The 17,317-nt window shown below is 49.9% G+C and overlaps 1 protein-coding gene across 11 annotated transcripts in view; it reads right to left on the bottom strand.

The window, feature by feature from the left end:
- Positions 1 to 17,317, bottom strand: part of PCBP3 (poly(rC) binding protein 3) — a 247,388-nt gene that overhangs the window by 62,615 nt on the left and 167,456 nt on the right. For all 11 annotated transcript variants that reach the window (XM_044250772.1, XM_044250769.1, XM_044250780.1 and 8 more), the window contains one exon: positions 853 to 978. In XM_044250772.1, the coding sequence (XP_044106707.1) occupies positions 853 to 862 (10 nt within the window). In that variant the 5' untranslated portion in view covers positions 863 to 978. The remainder of the gene's footprint in view (positions 1 to 852; positions 979 to 17,317) is intronic.

Consider the following 17,317-nt stretch of genomic DNA (forward strand, 5'->3'; position numbering starts at 1 on the left):
TGCTCGAGGCCTCAATGTGAGGCCAGGGAAAGTGGGTTCTGCTGGCCCAGAACCTGTAAGGGCCGGCAAAGAGTCTGGACCTCGGGGTCCTGGAGCGCACAGAGGCACGGAACACACACACTCCGTGCAAACCACCCCCACTCCGGCACACGTGCTGCTGTACGCATGCACACACACACGCCGGTCACACGTGAGCCGAAACCACGTGCACACACGCTCCCACATCCGTATGTGGCACTCCTTCCCGGCACAGCCACACACGGCGCCACGGCCCTGTGCCCGCGGAAGGACTGTCAGTGGGGCTGGGCCAGCAGGAGCTCAGCACAGGCCTGCGTGAGGTTGGTGCTTATTCACGGGGCACCCAGTCAATAGGGGGACAACAGACGTAGCTCCTCAGTGTCCCCCCCTGCCCCAGCATCCTTTAGAAAATGTTGGGAGGACCAGGAGGGATAAAAGCAAGGAATACTTAGGGGAAAACAGTTGTAAGGGTTCCCATCCTCCTCCAACATTCAAGGGAAAGGCCATGGAAAACATTCTGTCTCAGCCCCGGAGCCAGTCAGGAGCAGTTAGTTCAGAGTAACAGTCGTGAAATTCCATATTGACCCAATGCATTGCGGGTTTTCCACTCTCGCGGGACGCGTAACCATGCTGTCCCTATGTGATCACACGCGGTGTTTGCCGCCTTTCCTTGTTCAACTCCCCGGCACTGCTCCCCAGTCACTACCAAGTCATAGACAGAAGAGGGTCAAATACATATCGCGTCGGCTCCCTGTCCTCAGGCTGACTTTGACTTTGTTACCTGCGTTCCTGGTAAACAGACAAGCAAACAGAGGGTCCTTCACGGTCTCTCACCTTCCCCCATAAGCAGGCTCGAGGGATCAGAGCAGATCCATAGACAGCAGCTGGTCGGACGCACTGAGACCTAGAGCATCACAGCTGGGACCGGTGACTGGCAGGGCGACTCCGTCCGGAGCTCACCTACGTGAAACAGAACACAGGGTGCGTGAGTGAGCACGTCCACGCCCTCGTCCCTCGGGCCGGAGCTTCCACACAACTGTTTCCTGCATTCGACAGGAGCAGACAGGCCTTCAGCATTCACGTAAGGCACGTGCGGGAGATGGAGACCAAGTGCCAGAGGGAACGTGCCCTGGGCATCCCGCCGTCTATGTCCCGAGTGAGGCGGCTCAGAGCATGAGGAAGCTTCCGCTTCACAAGTGCGGAGCCCGAGAGAAGAGCTTCGGCGGAACCATATCAACTTTTGAGAAGGTGAATGGAACAGTCAACCTCTATGGCAGTATTCAGTCCCGTTCTCTTCCTCTCCTTCCCCTCCACTGATTTCAGAAGAGCAGTCACGAAATTCCATAGGAACCCAGACACGCCGCTGGTCTTGCACTCTCGCAGGACGCGTACCAGGCCGTGTAACCCACCCCGCCCTGGTCCTGGCGCACGCGTCCAGGCAGACCTGCCTTCCGCGCTGCCGGGAGTTTTTCTAGCGACCGTCGGTTTCCCCTGGGTCTAAGTGTCCTGACTCTTTACTTTTCAAATTCACTTGGGTTGCCCAAACTGGAAATTTAATCCCAGTCGCAAGTACCTATCTTCATTCACTATCCTGTGTGCTGTGTTACAATTCCATTCCGGAAGTGTACCTTTATGACCTTCCGGTAAATTACGGTGACAGACACCTTAAAAGGCTTATTTACGACAGCACCCAACACTTGGGATTGGGTCATAGCACCACAAATCATTAGAAACCTATGTCCAATGTCTTTGCTTTTCTCCGAGTCGGTCAGGTAACCACTTTCGTCCATAAACCACAGCACTGACTGACTTTGCTCCAAGCTACAATGTCTTATCCATGTACCACGCTGCGATTCAAAGTGAAACTAACTGGAGAAAACCAAATTCGAGGAAATTCCATGAAAGGTGCTGTGAAGTAAGAACCCCCGTCTTTCGTATGGACACCCAATGCCTCAGCCGGGATGAGTTGTACACGCACACAGTAAGAGGTTCAATGTGTTACTGACTAGAGGACCAGAGAGGCCAGATCTGCTGAGTTCGGTCTTCAGGTCGGTCAGTGGGAATTCATCAGAAAGCACTGGAAGTATTTCAAAGAGGGACGCCATGAAGATTCAATGGGAAGGAATCGTCTTTGCAACATATGGTGCTGGGAGAAATGGACATCCAGATGCAAACAATGAGCCTTACAATACGTATGAGCATTAAGTCAAAATGGACCAAAGACCCAGACTTATGAGCTGAACTACAAATGCTTACAGAAAACATGAAGAAAAATCTTTTTGACGCTGGATTTGGCAACGAGGGTCTTGTGGCTACACCACCAAAAAAGCATAGGCAACAACAGCAAAGCACACGCAAAGTAGACTTAATCAAAGTTAAGACCTTCTGTACTTCGAAGGACACGACCAGGAGAGAGAACTCAACCTGCAGAATAGGAGAAAACCCTGCAAATCATGTATCTGAGAAGGGATTAATACCCAGGCCACAGAGAGAACTCTTGCAACTCAACAGTGATTTTTTTTAAATGTGCCAAGGATCTGAATATGTATTTCTCTAAGGAAGATGGACAAATGGCCCAAGCACATGAAAAAGATGCTCAACGCCATTAGTCACTAGAAAAATGCAAACGGAAACCACAATGAGATGCCACTTTGCACCCAGTTGGGACGGCGATGATAACAATAGCAGTAACCACAGGGGCGATAATGAGGAGGAGGAGAGCGGGCGGGAGGAAGAGGAAGAAGAAAACCAGAAAATTGCTAGGGTCAGCCACGATCCGGAGGAACCGGACCCTTGGTACGCCGCTGGCGGAACTACGAAATGGCGTGGCCTCTCTGAACGGTCTCGCAGTTTGTCACGAAGCTGAACGTGGAGTCACCAATGACCTCGTGACTCCACGCCTACGGGTCCGCACGTGAAGCTGAAACGTACGTTCACACGAAGACTCGTGCGTGAACGCTCACGGCAGCCGTCGACACAGCAGCCGCAGAGTGGAAACAGCCCACGTGCTGTCCCTTATGAAGGGACAGACACGACGTGGTCTGTGCACGCAGCGGAGTGTCACTCAGCCGCGCGAGAAGGCCGCGGCCTTCAAATGCAACACGGACGAAGCTGGCAAACACGGACGCCGAGCGAGAGTGGCCAGACGCGGGAAGCCACACGCAGCACGACCCCGTGTAGAAGAGACGCCCGGCGGGGCGGATCACAGACAGGAAGTCGACGGCTGCTCGCGGGGCTGGGGAAAGGGGGCCGGGGCAGGTGATGGGACTAGCACTGGGCACGGGGCTTCCTTTCGGAGGATGGAATGCTCTAGTCTGAAGCTGGTGGTGACGGCTGCACACCTTTGTGACTCCACTAGAAACTGCTAAAGCGTATGCTCTGAGAGTGTGGACTTTGTGGTGTATGAATTCACTCAATTAAAAAAAACAAAGGCAGGGGCACCTGGGTGGCTCAGTCGGTAAGCACCTGCCTTCAGCTCAGGTCAGCTCCTTCCTCGGCGGGGAGCCCGCTTCCCCTTTTCCCTCTCCTTCTGCCCCTCCCCCAGCTCGTGCGGTCTCTCGCTTTCTCTCAGATAAAGAAATAAGCAAGATTAAACAAACAAGCAAAGGTAATCAATACTCAAAAGTTAAAAGAACCAAGTAATGAAAGACCCTCCCACGAAGCCCGCGGAACGCAGGTGTGGCCACCGTCCCTCTTCCAGAAGGGGAGCCGACACCACACGGAACAGAAAGGCACAAACTCACAAGGACTCGACGGTCAGGAGAAGAGAGACCAACCAACACGAGCGGTCAGCACAGTACCGCAGTCGGGCAAGTGGATGAAAACGTGGTTACTAATTTGGCAAAGCCAGGAAAGCTGAACCCAAGCCTCTGAGGGGAGAGGCCCCCGCACAGCAGCCGATTCCTGCAAGTCTTCCAGAACGGCTGCAAAGGGAGGGGCCGGAGGCAGGTGAGGAAAACGGGGCAGTAATGAGAGTTTCCTTCAGGCGTTCGGCCCCAGAAATCCTCTGGCTCTTTTCTTCCACGGATAACAGGAGGTTTCGCCTCTGCAAAGGGTGACTCATTCAGGGTACAGACCCCGTGACGGGCGGTTCTGAAGACAGCGAAATGCCAAAATTAACACGGGAGGGCAACACGGGAGAAAACAAATGGACAATAGGAACTGCCCCCTCCCCCGAGAGGCTCTCCGGGTTCCAGCGGGCGGGTTATGAGCTCAGTAAGCTGCGTAACACGGGAGCAGTGGAGGCCGCCCTCTCCGACAACAATGGGATAAAACCGGAGATTAATGAACTTCGATCATAGGATCTTCCGTTTGCAGTTCAGATCGTCTGAGAAGCGTCTAAAGGGACCTAGTTTACTTAATAATCACATGCAGCCCTGCTGTGTCACTAAACTGGCAGGAAACAGTGAGATTGAAATCTTCCAAGCGGCGGGACAAAAGCAGCCGTCCATGCAGTGACCCGCTTCTTCCGGCCCCCGCAGCTTTCGGAGCCAGGGACACCAAGCACCGCGTGGTCAGACCTGAGACACGAGGACAGTCCTAGGGAGGCCACACGCTGCTGTTCCCTCTGCAAACACAGCTGGTGTCAGGAGGGAGGGAGATGGAGATGAAGTGAGGCCCGCGGTTCCTTTCCTCACCTCCACGGCCTTCCCTCGCTGTGCGACGCACTTAGCAACAACAGAAGCAAAGGTTCCAACGTCTTGCCGAGCCGCCCGCCACAACAAATCAGCTTCACAGGATGAGTCCCCGGGGACGTCACTGCCCCTTCTGGCACAGGCCGGACAAAAGAAGCCCATTCAGCTGCGAACTACACCCCACACACTCACACTCACACTCACACACGTGTGCATGGGGCAAACGCAGCTCGTGCCGCTCGCCGAGCTCAGCAAAGGGCTGGGGCTTCCCCAGATGGTTTGAAACGTCAGACACGGGGAGGCACAGCGCCCCCCCCCACCTGCCTTCGCTGGGCTTCCTCCACGCTCTCCTCTGGCCAGAAGCCCGGGTGCGGAGAGGCTGATGAGGCAGGAGGCTGAGGGCCCAGAGGTGGCTGTGGAGGACAGAGCGGGAGCCGCCTCGGGAGGCTGTTCCGCCTCTGCAAGAACGGGGCAGGTGGGTCTGTGGACGACAGGGCTGGGGGGCTCTGAGATAAAGAGGCACAGCAGACAACGGGGATAAATCCTGACATTTTCACACAAGCCACCTGGCTCTGGTGCGGCAGGCAGATTGAAGGTGAAGAGGTACAGCAGAAAAGCCGGGCGAGAACCGAGGAGGCGAACCCGTAAGCCAGCCCAGAGGTAACGGGACTGTCCAAGGGCGGTGAAGAAGAACCCAGAGCCTAGGAGGGCCCATCCCTGGGGATTCAGTCTTACGAGGGAACCCAGGCCAGACCAGCAAACTGTCCGTCTAGTGGGAGACGCCCCCACCTGCGCAGGGACAGCCCATGCAGTACAGCGCGAGCGCAGTAAAGACGCGGGACACACGACCGGCACCGCAGACACGGCAGCGTGTGTTTGTGAAACTCTGCGGCTGACACCTGGAGGTACGCGCTGCCCTAAAGCCCCCAGAGAGCAAACGAAAGACGGCCGTGCTCTGAGTCACGGGGCAAGTGCCAACCGATTCTGAAGACAGGAAATCAACAGACTGCGCTCTCCGCCCACCGGGGAATTAAACTAGAAATCATTAGCAAAGGGTCACTTTCTAATCCCCCTGAACAAAACATTTTTAAAAAGCTTCTGGGGACGTCTGGGTGCACAGTTGGTTAAATGTCCAACTCTGGATTTAGGCTCAGGTCATGATCTCAGGTAGTGAGCCCCGCATGGGGCTATGTGCTCGGTGTGGACCTGCTTAAGATTCTCTGTCTCCCTCTCCCTCTGCCCGTCTCCACCCTGCTAGTGTGCTCACACACACGTTCTCTCTCAATAATAATAATAATAATAATAATCAGAAGCCTCTAAGTAAGAAATGGATGGAATGACAATGCAATTAGAGAATAACCAGACCAATAAACTTGCAACACGCCAAACTTTGTGGCAAGCGGCTACAGCACAATTTACAGAAGAACTTACAGTCTTAGGAGCCTGTATTAGGAAGAAAGGGAGGCCAAAAATTCGTGAGTAAAAGATGCAACTTAAGGATTTAGAAAATAACAGAAAGTGCCTACAGAAAGTAGAGAGAAGGTAATAATAAAGAACAGATCAAAAGAAAAGACACGCGCCAACTGAGAAAACATACCCATATAAAATTTAGTTCCTCAGAAAGGTCTAGAAACACACAAGCCTCTGATGACACTCACAGAGGAAGCTAACCAAGAAGGTACAGGCGTGTTCGTGACTACAAGGAAGACCGGAGCCTCTGGTTGTGGACATGACAAGCAGACAGTTCCCCCACCGGACAGCGAACTGGGCATCAAACCCGAAACAAACAAGGGAAAACGGGGGCGGCGAGGTGCTCGGGATTCGAAGAACCACACAGCAGGGAGACCCCACTTTGCTCCGCTTCACCTCGTTTCCGTCCTATACATCCCCGAGTGGTCCCTGGGACTGGTCACACTAAAAATGCTGCAGGACACAGAAAAGCCAGCAGTCAGCAAAAGTCTGCTCTCTCTCTAGGCCAAGGACTGGGAACAGGACACCGAGGCAGCCAGACGGCTTCTCACAGCGCCTGCGCTCCCGCAGCCCGCGCCACAGGAGACGCACACACACCCCTACCGGCCCCCATCGCAGCCTAGGCTCCCACCCCTACCTGGCAGCACCAAGGCACCCCCCAGCCCAGGTATCAGGGAGACGGAGGGAGGGACCTGGACCCCGACCCCAGCTGGCTGTGAACAAGGTGCCCCGGCCTGGGACCGGCGGACGCCCACTGAGGTAGGAGATGGACGGCAGACACAGAATACCACACCACCGTAACCAGCCTTGCCAGGATACAAACGAAAATCACTTACCGGGCCAAAAACTAGGAAAATCTCAACACGAACAAGGAAAGGAAGTGAACAAAAGCCGAATGCCGAGATGACAGACACGTGTGAGCCTCTGACAAGCCTCTTAGAGCAGCCGTCGAAAGAAGGCTTCGCCGAGTGTTTAGGAATAAGCTAAAAGCATGTCTCTGAAAACTCACAGAGAAAAGGAAGCTATGAAGAACCATCAACAGCCAAAGATCAATGAAATCACCAGCCTCAATACCCCTATAGCCATTACAGAAAGTGAATTTGTAATAAAAAGCTCTAAAAAAGAGATCTCCAGGCCCAGATGGTTTCACCAGAGAATTTCAATACCCAAAATGAACAGCAGCCCTAGACATCTTTCAGAGGAAGGAGACGGAGAATCCCTCAACTCATGTTGTGAGGCCAACACCAGAGCAATTTGCCTTAGGAACACAGGCACAAATAGCCCCAAACAGTTTTTCAGCTGGCAAACTAACCCCGCAGTGTATAGAAGAGGTACACACCAGGACCAAGCAGGATGTATCCGGGTAAATAAAGCTGGTTCCATATTGAAAAATCCATCTATATAATCTACCGTTTCTATAAACCAAAGCATAAAAACCATGCAATCATATAAAATAATGCATAAAAAGCATTTAATAAAATTCAACACTTATTCATGATAAAAAAAAAATACCAGTGAATTCAGGACACAGGAAAGCTACCCCAACGTGATAAACAGCATCTATGAAGCGGACAGCTAACGTCATAGCTAACGGTGACAACATCACACCTAACAGTGCCAGGCTGAAGGCTTTATCCCACAGCTGGGAACAAGGCAAGTCCATCCACAGTCACCATTCTTAGGACACCAGAAGTTCTAGCCACTGTCATAGGCAAGAAAAATAAACAAGAGACATACAGACTAAAAATGAAGAAATAAAACTATCTCTATGTGAAGATGACGATTTTCTACCTAGAAAATCCCAAGAAATCTACAAAACAAAACTCCTAACCCTGATAAGTGAGTTCAGAAAGCAGAATGTAAGAATAATACACAAAAATTAGCTGCATTTCTAGATGCTAACAGGGAACACACATAAACCAAAATTTAAAACATAGTAGCATTTAAAATTACTCAAAACAAAACGGAACACTTATACACTTAAATATGCAAGATTGTATGCTGAAAACTGTGAAATGTTGATAAAATAAATTTTATTTTAAAACCTAAATAAATGGAAAGACCTATCCATGGATTGGAAAACTCAACATAGTAAAAATACCAATTCTCTTCAAACTGATCTAAAGGTTCAGTGCAATTCCTATAAAAATCGTAGCAATGTAGGGGTGCCTTGGTGCTCAGTCTGTTAAGCATCTGACTCTCGATCTCAGCTCAGGTCTGGATCTCAGGGTCTTGAGTTAAAGCCCTGCACTGGGCTCCACACTGCACATGGAGCCTACTTAGGAAATAAAAATTAAAAAAAAAAATCCCAGGAACTTTTTTTGTAGACATAAATAAACTTATTCTCAAATCTATATGGAAACAGGCCCTAGAGTAGCTTTGAAAATCTTGGGGGGAGGAAAAAAGCATAAGTCTTACTTTGTAACTCCAGTTTTCAAGACAGTATGAACCAACAGAATAGAACAGAGAACCTAGAAAGAAACCCACCCAAATATGACCAACTGATTTTTGACAAGGTGGGAAAAAATTTCAATGGAAGAAAAGTAGTCTTTTCAACAAATAGTTTTGGGACAATAGGTTAGGCAATAAAACTTGATCTAGGTCTCACAGCTTACACAAACATTGACTCAGAATGGGTCACAGACTTTAGATATAAAACAAGAAACTAAAACTTTTAGAAAAAAAGCACAGGAGAAATATCTTCAGAATCCAGGGTAAGCAGAGTTCTTAGACTTAATGCAGAAGGTATAATCGGTGAATGGAAAAAATCAGTAGATTGGACTTAATAAAAATTAAAAATTTTTAAATTTTTAAATTTTTAATTTAAAATCTTTAAATTAAAAATTTTTAATTTAATTTTTATGCAAAAATCCCCGGAGAATGAAAAGACAAGCTATGAACAGGGAGAAAATATTTGCAAACCACACCTCTAACAGAGGCTAGCATACAAAATATACAAAGCATACTCAAAGCTGAACAATAAAATTTTTTAAAAAATCAATTAGCAAACAGCAATACTGGGGCACCTGGGTGCCTCAGTCAGTTAAGCGTCTAACCCTGGACTTCCGCTCAGGTCAGGGTCCTGGGATTGTCTTGTGTCGGGCTCTGCACTCAGCGGAAGGTCTAACTGAGCATTCTTGCTCCCTCTCCTTCTGCCCCTCCCCCGCTCTCTCTCTCTCCCAATCTCTCTCTCAAACAAATAAATAAATCTTTATGGAATGCCTGGGTGGCTCAGTCTGCCTTAAGCATCTGCCTTCAGCTCAGGTCATGATCCCAAGATCCTGGGATCGAGTCTCACACTGGGCTCCCTGCTGCGCAGGGAAGCCTGCTTCTCCTCCTGCCTGCCGCTCCCCCTGCTTGTGCTCGCTCTCTCTCTCTCTCTCTCTCTCTCTCGCCAGTACACTCTCTGACAAATAAATAAATAAAAGCTTTAACAAAATTAAATAATCTTTAAAAAAAGAAAGAAAATGGCAATAGAGGTCTACCTCAAGAAGTATGAAAAGTCTCAAACAATGTAGTCTTGCACATAAAGGAGTTATAAAAAGAACAACAAATAAAACAAAACCAGCAGGAGGAAGGAAATAGTTAAGATTAGAGCAGAAGTAAATGATATAGAAGCTAAAAATATAGTAAAACAGATCAATGAAACCAAGAGCTAGTTCTCTGGAAAAAAACAAGAAAATTGGTAAACCTCAGGTCAGACATACCAAGAAAAAGAGAATAGGCTCAAATAAATAAAATCACAAATGAGAGAGGAGAAATAACAACAGACAGCACAGAAATACCAACAACCACAGCAGAACATCATGGAAGACTATGTGCCAACAAAGTGACAACTTGGAAGAAAAGGATAAATTCCTAGAAACATACCAACTACCAAAACTTAAAGAGGAAGGCATAGAAAATTTGAACAGATCAATAACGGGCAAAGAAACTGAATCAATAATCAAAATCTCCCAGCAAACAGAAGTCCAGGACCAGATGGTTTCCCAGGGGAACTCTACCGGACATTTAAGGAGTTAATACCTATTCTTCTCAAACTATTCCAAAAAGCAGAAAAGGAAGGAAAACTTCCAAATTTATTCTATGAGGCCAGAATTACCCTGATTCCAAAACCAGACAAAGACTCCACTGAAAAAGAAAACCACAGGCCAATATCCCTGATGAACATGGATGCAAAGTTCCCAACAAGATGGGAGCAAATCGAATCCAACAGTTCACTGAAAAAGTCATTCACTGCAATCAAGCGGGATTTTTAAAAAGATGCTATTATTTGCGAGAGAGGGAGAGAGCATGCAAACATGAGTGGGGGTAGGGGTGAGGGACAAGCTGACTCCTCACTGAGCAGGGAGCCCGAGGTGGGGCTCGATCCCAGGACGCTGAGATCATGACCCGAGCCAGAGGCAGACACTTCACAACTGAGCCACCCAGGTGCCCTCAAGTGGGATTTATTCCTGTGTTGCAAGCGTGGCTCCATATTCACAAATCAATCCGTGTGACACACCGCATCAACCCGAGAAAGGATAAGGACCATATGGTCATCTCAAATGACACAGAAAAAGCATTTGACAAAGTACAACGTCCATTCAGGATAAAAGCCCTCCACAAAGCAGGGATACCTCAACATAATAAAGGCCATATATGAAAACCCCACAGCAAATGTCATGCTCGATGGTAAAAAAAAAAAACAAAAAAAACTGAGACCCTTTCCCCTAAGGTCAGGAATACGACAGGGATGTCCGCTCTCACCGCTGTTACTCAACACAGTGCTGCAGTCCTAGCAACAGCAATCAGACAACAAAAAGAAACAAAAGGCATCCAAATCAGTAAGGAAGAAGTAAAAAACTTCCACTATTTGCAGATGACATGATACTCTATACAGAAAACCCGAAAGACTCCACCAAAACACTGCTAGAACTGACAAACAGATTCAGTAAAGCTGCAGGATACAAAATCAACATACGGAAATCTACTGCATTTCTATATATCAGTAATGAAGCGGCAGAGAGAAATGAAGAAACCGGTCCCATTTACAACTGCATCAAAAATAAGATACCTAGGAATAACCCTAACCAAAGAGGTGAGAGCCCTATACTCTGAAAACTAAAATGCTGATGGAAGAAACTGAAGACGACACAAAGAAAGGCAAAGACATTCCATGTTCATGGACTGGAAGGACAAACATTAACATGTCTGTACTGTCCAGAGCAATCTCCATCTTGAAAGCAATCCCTATCAAAATACAAAGAGCAGTTTTCACAGAATGAGAACAACCAACCCTGAAATTTGTATGAAACCCCAAAAGACCCTGAAAAACCAAAGTAATCTTAAAAAAGAAAAGCAACAGATAACACAATTCTGGATTTCAAGTTATATTATGAAGCTGTAATAATCAAAACTGTATGGTATTGGCACAAAGCCAGACACACTGATCAACAGAACAGAATAGAAAACCCACAATTAATCTTTGACCAAGCAGGAAGGAATATTCAGTGGGAAAAGGGAGGTCTCTTCAACAAATGGTATTGAGAAAACGGGACAGCCACATGCAGAAGAACGGAACTGGACAACTTTCTTATGCCACACACAAAAAGTAAAATCAAATGGATTAAAGACCTAAATGTGAGATCTGAAACCATAAAAATCCTAGAAAAGAACATAGGCAGTAGCTTCTCTGGTATCAGCTGTAACATTTTTCTAGTTCTGTCTCCTGAAACAAGAGAAATAAAAGCAAAAATGAACTATTGGGGCTTCATTAAGATAAAAGCAGTCAACAAAACTGAAAGGCAACCTACAGAACAGGAGGAGATATTCGCAAATGACATATTCAATAAAAGGTTAGAATCCAAAATCTATAAAGAAATGATACGACTCAACCCCCCAAAACAAGTAAGTTAATTAAACATGGGCGTAAGACATGAACACTTTTCCAAAGAAGACATACAAACGGCCGACAGACTTATGAAAAGATGCGCCCCGTCACTGGGCATCAGGGAAATGCAAATCAAACCACAATGAGATCCCACCCCACACAGGTCAGAACGGCTCCAGTCAACAATGAGAGAAACAACAGATGCTGGCGAGGATGTGGAGAAAGGGGAGCTCTAGCACTGGTGGGAACGCGGGCTGCGGCACCCACTCTGGAAAACGGCGTGCAGGTCCTCAGAAAGTTGAGAAAAGAGCTGCCCTACGACCCAGCCACCGCACTACTGGGTATTTACCCTAAGATATAAAAATTCTGATCTGAGGGGGACATGCATCGGATGTTTACTGCAGCATTATTCACAATAGCCAAGATACGGAAACAGCCCAAATGCCCATCAGCTGAAGAACGGATAGAGACGATGCGGTACCTGCGCATCGGGATATCGCTCAGCCACAAACAGAATGACATCTCGCCGTTTACAATGACACGGACGGAGCGGGAGAGTATTATGCTGCGTGAAATAAGTCAGTCTGAAAACGACAAACACCATATGATCTCACTCATATCTGGAATTTAAGGAACAAAATAAGCAAAGGGAAAAAAATAGAGAGACAAAGCAAGAAACAGACTCTTCACTAGAGAGAACAAACTGATGGTCACCAGAGGCGAGGTAAGTGGGGGGACGGGGAAAAGAGGTGATGAGATCTAAAAAAAAAAAAATTAAAATTGAGAAAAAAGGGGCACCTAAGTGGGTTGGTCGGCTAAGCGTGTGCCTTTGGCTCAGGTCATGATCTCAGGGTCCTGGGATCAAGCCCTGTGTCAGGCTCCTTGTTCAGCGGGGCGCCTGCTTCTCCCTCTGCCTGCCACTCCCCAGCCTGTGCGCGCTCCCTCTCTCTGACAAATACTTATTAAAAAGAAAAGAAAAGAAAATGAGAAAAAGTCATGAACAGACATTTCCCCAAAGAAAACATATGAAAGGGAAAGAAGCCCGTGAAGACACTGTTCAATATGATTAGCCATCGGGGATGCAACCCAGACCGCAGAGACGGACCAGCGAACAGCTCTGGAAACCGGCGGTGACCCCGAGTCCCAGCAAGGACGGGCAGACCTCACAGCTCCCGCACGTCGCGGGGCAAACGTGAACGGCACGGCCACTCTGGGAAAACCGCTTAATGTAAAATTCAACATTTCCTTGCTCGAGAACCCAGCCACGAACTTTTGATCACTTACGCCGGAGAAATAAAAGCCTGCGGACACGGAAGCCTGGGCCGGGGGAGCTCCGTTACGAGAGGCAAAGACGGGCGGAAGCACAGGGCCGCTGGGCGGGCAGGGGCGCGGACCGGCTCAGCCCACAGCGCGGCACAGACGGCGGCCACGGGACGGAGCGCAGGACGAAGGCCGCCGACCGTGCGGCTCCATTCCCAGTGCACTTCTGAGATGACGCAGTTCTAAGACCGAGGGGAGCTACCGGCTCGCAGGGGGGGGGCGGGAGTGCGTGGAGGGAGGACTCCAGGCCTCGCACGGCAGTTCCCTGCAGTGACGGGAGCAGCGGTCCCGCGGCTTAGCCGCGGCGGTGGTTGTGCACATCCACGCGGGGCAGCGAACCGCGCAGACCCCGAGCCCGACGGCTCTGACCGCTGTCACTGCCACCACGACAGCGCCGCGGCCGCGGGGCGACGGCCTCTGCTCTTGCTGCTGCCATGACCACCGCTGCTGCCGCTGCCACCACGACCAGGGCTTCCTCTCTTGCTACCGCACGACCGGTTCCACTGGTCCCGCGGCGGCTACGGCCTGTCCCGGTGGCGACTCTCACCACCTGCTACCAGCAGTGGCACTGTTAGAGCTCACTGCCGCACCCCTCGTCCTCCTACCACACAGACACACACACACACACACACACACACACAATTACAGGGAAAAACGGATAAAACCGGAATGGAGTTTGAAGTCTGATCGGCAGCGCTGCACCACAGGATCTTCCGGGTTTTCGTGCTGTACTAAAGTCACATAAGATGTCCCCACCGGAAGAAGCTGCGTAAATGTCACAGGAGACTCTGCACTGTTCTCACTGCCTCCTCTGCATCTGTGGTTCTTTCGGAATAAAAGTAAAAATAACGAGACAGCGGAGCTGAAAGAAGGCACAGAGAAATTCTGATAAGCACAAAGCTACAAAAGCCAGTTTCACATTGAACAGGGCTGTGCAGGGCTGGAGAGATTATATGAGCCGAGGGCTGAGCCGTAGGAGATGGTCCACGACGTCCCACACAACGAACCACATGGGAAAGGCGAGATGAGACACACACACTCGCCGTGCGGGCCGCTGACCTACATTCGCTCGGGCTCCGAGGAGAAGGGAGGGGCTGGCGCAGAGGCTCCTGTGCGGGGACAGAGCTGGAGAATGACCTGGAATCCGCGGACTCAGGCCCCCGACCCACTGCAGCAAGACTGGCGGAGGAGCCCACGCTAGATACATCATAACAGAATCTCCAGGAAACCAAGACAAAGACGAGATCTTAGAAGCAGACAGAGAAGTAAATGAGACTGTTTTCAAAGGGGCAGTGGGGAGACGGAAGGCTTCGTCCTCAGCAAACCGCGGGCGCCGGAACAGAAGTCGAGCTGCGGGCGCTGGGAGTCGCCGGCTCCTGCGTGTGGCCGCGCCTGGCGGACGAAGGCCAATGAAGGTATTTCCGACAGTCAGAACCTGGGGATCCCCTGCCCCAGCGCACCCACTCCACAGGAGGTTACGGTGGGTGATGTTCGGGCAGAAGAAAATGGCCGCAGAAAGAACACCGGATTTGCAGGAGGAAACACAGGACAATAAAATGTAAAACTATGAGTAAAAGGAAACAGATACCAACCGTATAGGACAATAGTGGTGACTTGTTACTTACTTCCGTAATTAGGAATCTCCTGGGACTTAAATATAAAAAAAAATTCACTGTGCTGGTCAAGGAAAAGGGTAGCTTTTTCTTTCCTTTTAATTTTCAAAATTCCTTAAAAGTCCCCCCCAGATGCAGTGACAAGATTAACGAAGAAAAAGCCCCTGCGACCTCTTCAGTACAGCTCAAGGGATCCCTCAAACCCGAAGAACAGGGGCAGGTGGGGGCGACCCACGGTGGCAGGTCCCAGTGAGTCGCCAAATGCACGCGCTTGGAGGAAACGGCAAGTGGGGAACAGCCCTTTGAGCCACCAAACTCAGAAACCCCCACAAGTACTGACATCCCCACCAAGAAACAGGGCCTCACACTAAGTGGGAAACTAGTGAATATTCTGACAGCAGACGGAGAAGCCCCGGGAAGTTTGTGCTGAACCCAAGTCCCCCTGTTCTGGGAAAGTGAGGAAAAAAAAAAAAAAAAAAAAAAAGGGAAAACGGAGAAAGAAAGGAGGGAGGGAGGGAAGCAGGAAGCAGGAAGGAAGCAGGACAAGGAACCATTTGGGAGCCTGTAGGAACTTAAACCATGCCGAAGGGCTCTACGTCCGCAGGAACCTTAATAACGTACAACAGTGTTCACTTTGGGAGAGACTGGAGAGAGAAGCATCCGGAGAGAGAACAGACCGAGTGAAGCTACTGGAACACAGGAGGCTTCAGAGAAGGGAGCGGGGCAGGGGAGGAGGGCAGCCTCCGGGTGTACTGCTGAGCACCGCAGGGATGATGGCTCAGGGTACGGGGCACAGCCGTGGGGGTCGGGGGGAGCGAGTGGGGGCGCTGTCCCTCTCCGGACGACAGACGGAAGTCCTCCTGGAGCGGCAGTGACGCTCACCAACAGGAAGGCCTGTGCAGGGGCCACTTAAACGCTACTTCACGGTAACAGCAAAGGAGAAAGCCTTGGGCCCCTAAGGCTAGGGAAGTTATTCTGGCCCATTCCCAATTCCTTTTCAGGAACCTCTCCCCTAATGGTCCAGAAAAACCCCTATTTAAAAACAAGAGGCAAGGAATCATGATCAAATCCCATAAAAATGTTACCAAAAAGAGGTGAAAATAAAATAAATAACACTGTAAGGGAGAATAAAAATGTGCCAGAAAACTATGAACCCAATGCAAATTATAACCTAATTAATATGTGACACTGAACTAAAATTTGAGAAAATAATCAACATTTTAGAAGAACATAATTTAAAATAGAATTAGAACATCTCAAAGTGACACGGCAAGAAAACAGGAAGAGTAAAAAGGTGGCCACTGACGCTCAGGAATAAACTAGAATGTTTTTCCCAAGGGAGAAGCGGAAGGAGCCCAGGAGCCAAGAGACAGGCCAGCGAGGAGCGTAGAGAACAGAGACCAGGCGAGAAAAGAAGGAGACGGGCGGACAGAAAGAAGATTAGCGAGGACCCGACAGACCGCGCGGGCAAGAGAGCACCAACGCTCCCCGACGTCCCGGCGCGGCCGCCGCTCCCTCGCGCACACACGCACACTCTGGAAACACCTCCTGAAACACAACAGGGCCCGGCTCCGCACGGTGACCGGGCGCCCTGCGGTCCCGAGAAGTCGAGCCTGAGCCGTGAGCAGACAGGCTTCAGGAAAACGGTGAGGTGTTAGAGGTGAAGTCTGCGGGCGTCCAGAGCGAAAGGCCCCATGCGCTCGTGACGAAAAGAGCAGCAGAGAGAGGCCGGACTCCTCAACAGCCACGCGGGAGCAGCGGAACCTGCTAGGACAGCAAAGTGAAACGCTACGTAGACGAAGGGTTTTACGCAGCTCAGTTACACTGCGCTGCAAGGCCACGGAGAGAAAGACAGGAGCACAGGGAGCGTGTGGCCAGCCCAGCGCGGAGAACCCGACGGAGCGTCGGCCCCGGCCAACCGCGAAGGCGGTGGAGAAGCTGTCGCAAGCTACGGTGACAAGCGGCGGATATATCCGCTCTAGAATCGTGACGGACGGACGCGCTTCACGGGGACACCAGTGTACAATGCACCCGAGATAAAGAACGAAGCACCAGGAACGTGGACGAGGGAGGAGACGAAGCCACCAGGAGGGAGTAACCAGGCGCAGGCGAAGCAGACGATGGCGGGGGACGGGGGGGACAGAGCGGCTTCCAGCCCCTGGGATGCTCCTGGGATACCCCCAAGAGAGCCCATCAGCAGACAAAACAGAAGAGAAAAGAGGGGTTTCTGCACATGACGCAGACAGGTACTAGTATAAAGCCAAAAACATAACCTTCCCAAGAATCAAAGGCAACAGGAACAAAAAGGGAATGTCTACCAAGTTAAGGACGTCATTTACACACACATTTATATTTTCAAACAAATAATGGAAAGTTATAAAGAGTTAAAG

This window comes from Neovison vison, chromosome 6 (assembly GCF_020171115.1).
Source record: "Neovison vison isolate M4711 chromosome 6, ASM_NN_V1, whole genome shotgun sequence".
Lineage (NCBI taxonomy): Eukaryota > Metazoa > Chordata > Mammalia > Carnivora > Mustelidae > Neogale > Neogale vison.